General features: G+C 36.5%; 1 protein-coding gene across 1 annotated transcript; it reads left to right on the top strand.

Annotated features, from left to right (window-relative positions):
- The first annotated feature begins 2,416 nt into the window (after nt 1-2,416).
- sult5a1 (sulfotransferase family 5A, member 1) lies at nt 2,417-6,710 on the top strand. Its single transcript, XM_059356531.1, has 6 exons — nt 2,417-2,944; nt 3,183-3,394; nt 4,166-4,292; nt 4,406-4,503; nt 4,816-4,996; nt 6,222-6,710. The coding sequence occupies exons 1-6, from the start codon at nt 2,806-2,808 to the stop codon at nt 6,362-6,364; spliced, it is 900 nt and encodes a 299-aa protein (XP_059212514.1). The 5' UTR covers nt 2,417-2,805; the 3' UTR covers nt 6,365-6,710.
- Nucleotides 6,711-6,996: the final 286 nt, after the last annotated feature.

Below are 6,996 nucleotides of genomic sequence, written 5' to 3'. Positions count from 1 at the left end.
CAACAGATGCTGTACCTTCCTGTGGGTTGTAGCTCGTTATGCTGTCCAACTAATGAGGATCACAGGTGTTACTCGTTGTTGGATAATAATTAAGAGCCTTGTGTGTAAAAAGGAAACTATAGATTTTGTCATGCTTGAACATGCACTGGGGTGGTCCGTAGCGTAGTGGTTTACCCACGCGCCCCATGTATAGAGGCTACAGTCCTCGCTGCGGTGGAGCCGGGTTCGAATCCGGCCTGAGCTCCCTTTACCGCATGTCCTCCCCTCTGTCACCCCCTTTCTATCTGTCTCTCACTTTCAATAAAGCATGCAAAAATGCCAAAAAAATAATCTTAAAAAAAAAAGAAAAAAAAAAAAAGAACATGCATTAAAATGTTATTGATTTGACTATAACATAGAACAACAGATGAGATGACCTTCTGTAAGAATTGATTTATTGCCCTCATCAACTCCTCCCTCTTATCTTCAAGGCTGCTTTTCCTATTAGTCATTAAAGATAATGATGGTTTCCAGTAAATTATTTTCCCTTTTCTTTGATAATGTAAAGAATGTTTAAACCCTTTTACTGTAGAGTTCACACGTAATTCTAATGAGCACACTGTAAACATTATTATAGACAATAAAAAGGCTACATTTTGGGGAAAGTTTGCGTTAAATGAAACAAAAATATTAACATTTAGTGGAATGGTGCAGCAACAAAACAGAGTATTTGGTTTATATTTCACTTCGTTTTAACATCATATATCATAACATCAATTAAAAGCCGGAACAAGTTAATACACAGTAAGTGGTTCAGATCAAATCACTGCTGAACACCTCAAGTTTGCAGCTCTTCTTGTCATTTGACAGTTAATGACTCACGGAGTGGCAGCAGTCCGTGAGTCATTAATTGTGTCTGTGTGCTGTCTGTTACTCATGTGCCTGTCTTTAAGGATAAATACAGTAAGGTTGAGAGCCTCGATAACTAAAGGACAATCGCACTAGCCAGTGTGATATCTAAAGTCCTGGAAAGAATTAGATCAGCTCTGTGAATATAATGGGACCACCGAGTCTGGCTTCAAGGCCAAGCATGGAACTGATTTGTGTAACTATGCCTTGAAACAAATGTTTGAATGTATAGAAAGAAAATTTCTTCTGTCTGAAATGGTTTTATTTTATTGGTTTTGAGGCCTCCAAGGCTTTTGATCGAGTTAATCACAAAAAGTTGGTCATGAAATTGAGTGAAAGAGAGCATAATAAGAATCCTGGCCTATTGGTATCAGAGCAAGGAGGTCAAGTGGGGAAAGTAGTGTTTCTGCTCCCTTTAGTTTTTTTAATTAACATATACGAATGAATTATCTGTCCAGTTAAGAGGCTGCAAGACCGGTTGTATGATTGGAAATACCAGAATGATGACATGTATAGAAAATGTTGTATTTTATATGCACAAGCAATGTGTTCAGATCATATGAAGGTAAGTTTATTTAAAGCATATTGTACTATATAGTGCCACGTTGTGGGCCAAGTTTAAAAAGTTGAGCTTACATGGACTGCAGGTTGCCTACAATTGTTTCCATCAACAAATCTTTATACGCATTTTGAAGATTTGCATGAGAAAAGCTTGATAGAAAAACCCAAATCTGATAAAACTTTAAAAATGTGCATAAACGTTTTTTACGCTCGCTTGAGGTGGCTTTAGTATTTCTCGAAGAAATAATTAACGCGCTAAATGAGAGATGGAACAGCTCAATTCTGATGCAGCAAACGTTGATCTCACATGACTGATCAGCTGTTTCCGCTCCGCCGGTCAGGACAAGCTGACATGAAAGAACAATCATAAGTCGCCCACTTGAATCCAACACTGAAGATTTCTCTCCATTTTCTCTTGTGGGTGGCCAAAATTATTAACCTCTTTTTAGTTTTTCTCTTTCTCGTGCAATCTCTACTTCTATTGATTACTGATCGATTAGCCTACAGCAATTTTCAAATAAAATCATCATGTTGCTGTCAAATCCCAGTTTTAGTGCTGTGTGCTACCAGTCATACCTGTATCTGAACTATTGGTATTGCTGGGTTTTTTGTTTTTTTTAATCAATTTGGTGATGTCTTTCAATTTTTATTTCTATCATTTCTGCCTGTATTGCTGTTTACCTTCTCTTGTTTTTGTTTTGTTTCTATTGTGAAGTGATGTCTAATGGACCCTAAGTCTGCTAATAAAGAAATACAATACATACACAATAAGTAATGATAAGTCTTTTATTTTTCTTTAACTACTAAGTCACAAAACTGAAATTTGAGGATAAAATCAGGCATTATGATGTTAAAAACGGGCGTCAAACATTTTAGAGTTCCAGTAACTACTTTTTTACAAATACTGGTCTTAATTTTTTTTCTTTTTCTTGTTTGATTGCTTGTCTTAGTTTGTTTGTTTTTATCTGTCCTGTCTTGTGTGGCTTTTGGACATGAGTCTGGTAACTGCATACTGTATACTGAATTGAATTAACAAAGAACAAGCTAGAAAACCGGATCTCCACAGTCTTAAGACGCACAAGGGCTATTTGTTAAGCTTATTGAGTTTAGTAAGAGACACCCACTACTGAACAGTCACATTTGCATTTCCTCTTCCGAGCTCATGAGAACTCATTTGTGGTCATGACTGAGTCTCTCGCAGTGCAGAGGCAGAAAGAGACAGAGTAGACAGGCAGGCAGCTGAAGCTACAGAGAGGGATCTCAAAAGGAAGACTTGTTAGGAACTAGAAGCTAAAAAAAAAGAAAAAGAAAAAGGGAGACAGAGAGAGACTAGCAAATAACAAAGAAAAGTTTGATATGGCTAGGTTGGATGTTATAGAGAGGTTTCATGGTATTTCCTTTCCTGGACACCTACACACGCAGGATTCCTTACAATCTGCTCTTAATTTTCCATTTCAGGACACGGATATTGTCATTGTTTCCTATCCCAAATCAGGTAAGAAGAGACGACCAGCTGATCATAATACAAAGCCACCTGTAGTGTCTTTATCCAGCAGCAAACCACACCAGCATGTTGAGTAACTTATTTCAGACAGTGTTGAAATTGTTAAAGTGTGTAATGCTATGACGCATTAGTCATTACATAAGTGTCTAAATCGTCTATTGGTTGTTTTCCTAAATGGATGTAAGAAAAGGTCATATCAAAGATTAACCTCTCTTATTTATCTCAACAGGCACCACATGGATGCAACAAATTTTGACACTCATATCGAGCAGAGGGGACCCACACTTGTCCCAAACTGTCCCAAACTGGACTCGGGCTCCCTGGCTGGAGCATTATTACTTTGCTATGTTGCTGGAGGCTTCGCCTTTAACACCGAGAGTCATCACCACACACATGCCTCATCATCTGCTGGGCCCCGCCCTGCAGCGCTCCAAAGCAAAGGTACAATCTACATGTTTATTTGACTGTGACGATAGATTGTCCAGGCAAATAAATATTCATTGCAGACGTATCAGTATCACTGTATAACCCGGCTATAGCTTCTGTACTATGCCAGTAGTGCAGAAATGTCAAGGGTTTAAGGGTTGAATCACTTCTGTATTTTAAAAAAAATTGTTCTTGGCTTTTCTATGCAAACCTGAGGGCAAGGAAGGCTAAAGTGTAGTCAGCAAAGATGGATCAAATTTTCCATATCACTGATTTTACCAAATCTAATTAACATTACTTTTGTTAATAAAACAAAAACTCACAAAGAAAAACAGTCCTGACTTTTAAATATAATTTTCTACTAAACTACATGGTCCAGTAAGAATTCAAATTAAATTCTTTGACATGATCAGTCAAATTAAACATTTCAATGTATACTCAAACATATTTATTGGCGGATCGCAAACCAACTTTAAAGCAGAATCTCGTTAAATCAATAGAAGCAAATTACTCTGTATTGCTTGTCAATCATTTATCAACTTTAATTTCATTTTTTCAAATAATACATCATTAAAAATATTTGCAATTATCAGCCCTGAAACGATAAAATATCCCACTCAATACCTGTCTTTTAAAAAACGATTTAAAACTACAACAAATGTATGGGTTCAGCATCAATATTGATTGTTTAAGCTGTGTTTTCTATATATATATCCTTACTAATTATTATATAAATAGGTTAAGCTTCTCTCCTATGTAAAGTTCAAACTCTCTGTCATCTCACAGGTCATCTATGTGAGCAGGAACCCTAAAGATGTGGTGGTGTCCTTTTATCACTTCCACAAAATGGCCAACTTCTTCCCTGAGGCTGGCTCGTTTCAAGAGTTTTTAAACAGTTTCCTGGAGGGCACAAGTGAGTTGACATCTGGATTAAAACAGATATTTATATTCCACTGCTATGTGAGGATTTCCTGACTTTACCTCTGCAGCTAAGAGTGAAATTTGTTATGCTTGTGTTTGTTTCAGTGCAGTACGGCTCCTGGTTTGACCACATTAAAGGCTGGACCAGTCAGACAGGAATTATGAACAATCTGCTTCACGTCACCTATGAACAGATGACGATGGTAAAAGAGAACTGATTCACCAAAAATACCCATAAACTTGTTAAATAGACAACTAAGTGTACAATTTCTTTTAAGATACTTTTATTTCTTGTTCCTCAATCACAAGAGCGTGGAATGTATGGAAGTAGAAGTTCATGATGTCAAAATGTTTACTTCTTCAAACTAAGTTGCCTTTGAAACGTGACCACTTTAGAGGTTGTTCTTCATTTAGCCTTTTAAGGAAGCAACTTTACACCACAATCCACATTTTATGTTTAGTTCCTTTTTTCTGAAATTGTTTTAATAAGATGATTGTCTTATTCCCCCGGTCAGGACCTGCCTGGCACCATAAAGAAGCTGAGCTCTTACCTGCAGAGTCCCCTGCTGGACCACGAGGTCGACAACTGTGTGAAGCAATGCAGCTTCAGCAGCATGAAAGACAACAACATGTCCAACTACACGCTGATCACAGAGGACATACTGGACCACAGCAAGGGCTCCTTCCTGAGAAAAGGTGCGCGTTCTGTTCAAAGCTGATGAATCCAACTTGGTTAATTGATCGTGTCTTCCGTCAGAGAATAGAGTTCCTTTTCTTGCAATAACCGTGCAATATTTTATTTAAATGCTAATTTAAGTCTTCTTCTTATTTGGTCATTTATCCACTGCCATAGGAATGCCATACATTCCTCTATATTTATTTAGCTATATCCATCCTCCATACAGTTCTCTACATTTATTTATCTGATCTTTTTTCACTAATTTACTTTCATAGTGTATTGTTTTTTTGTCAATTGTTTATTTTAATTGCATGCTACTGGAACGTCAATTTCCTTGAGAGAGTCATCCAAAAGGGATCAATAAAGTGCAGTCTAAGTCTCTAAGTCTAAGAATATAAAATATAAAAGTGTGAAAAAAATAGTGGATTTGAGATTGGATGTAGTCTGAGATCTGTCCAAAAGTTATTTTATTACAGTGGTTCCCAACCTGCAGATAATCTGAAGGGTCACATGAAAAAGAGATTGGATATATATATTTTGTTTCTTGTGAATAATAATCAGTGAAATGAAACACAAAGTCTTAGATGGGAATGGATATGATTCAGCATAATTCACAGAATGTCAAACAATGTCTATAAAAGGTTTGTTTACATCTGTAATGTCTGTAAATGAGGAAGTCAGCAAACATGATCAGTTGAGAAGAAAAGTTCTTTTTGTACTTGAAACGGATTAGAAATGCTCTAATCCAACTGTGTCAGTCCAGTAAATATTGCTTTCCTAATTTTGTAAGAAATGTCACAAATTAAAATTATAATCATATATTATTTTTTACATTTACTAAATGTATTATTAAAATTAGAAATCATACACAAGCCACTTGGTAAAAAAAATCTTCAAAATTTCAAATCAAGTGTAAACCTTTTAAATGTGAATATAGAATCACAATTAATCACAAACTAGCGGATCTTGTAGCATAGCCTCCAAACAAATCGACCAAGCACCAACATAGAACATGCACATGTAATCAGACCAAAGTATGGAATTGAATTGAATAGATCAGCCTTATTGTCACAATACAACTGATCCAACTGTTTTAATCATCAGCGGTCTAGTATCTGATATCGGACCGGTGCATCTCTAGATCATTACTGTATATATACCTGTAGTTTATATGGCTTTAAACATAATATATTTGGTATTTAATTAAATCTCATCCCTCCCTTTTCCCTTCCTACAATTCAGGTAAGGTTGGAGACTGGAAAAACATGTTCACCGAGGAGCTGAATCAATATTTCGACGGCGTCTTCAAGTCCAAGATGGAGGACTGCAATCTAGAGTTTGTGTGGGAGGAGAAACATAAAGTGGAGACACAAGCTGATGAATAAACCCCACTGAAGAATACAGGACTGAAAAAAAAGCTGAATTAAATTAGAAATCGTGTAGCGTCCTGTGAGTTGGATCACAAGTGGACTGTTTTCTCAAAGATGTAGTTTAAATTATTAAAGGCAGATTTCAATCAATGGTGCTTCTCGGGGGATGAACTTGTCAGGAATGTGAAAGAGGTGAAACATTTCCATCATTCCTCTCTTCCTGCTGTGCCAGCAGTGATGCTTACAGGCAACATTTTGTTGTATTGAGATGTGGATATATTTGGTGTAAATTAATTTAATCAAACTTTATTGATCACTTGAGATTGTTTCAACAAAAGATGATGTAGCCTTATCATTAAAGTGTGTGTGTGTTTTTGATTTTTTTGTGTCCGATCTTGTGTTTGCATTTATTTTTAAGGCCCCGTTTACACGAAGGGAAAAGGCAGATATTTCCATGCGGTTTGGCCTCTCATTTATCACAGAAAACGATTATTTCTAAAAACTCTGGGCAAAGTGGAGAATTTGGAAAACTCCGGCTATGTGTTGTTGTGTCAACTGGGAGAAATAGGGTTTTAGGTTCTCACGCTCATTCTATCTAGTTGTTTTGAAAGGAACAGGAAGTCGCTCTTGTTATTCATTGGTGATCT

The sequence above is a fragment of the Centropristis striata genome, chromosome 2, assembly GCF_030273125.1.
Source record: "Centropristis striata isolate RG_2023a ecotype Rhode Island chromosome 2, C.striata_1.0, whole genome shotgun sequence".
NCBI classification, from domain to species: domain Eukaryota; kingdom Metazoa; phylum Chordata; class Actinopteri; order Perciformes; family Serranidae; genus Centropristis; species Centropristis striata.
This window is presented reverse-complemented; position numbering and strand designations above follow the sequence as displayed.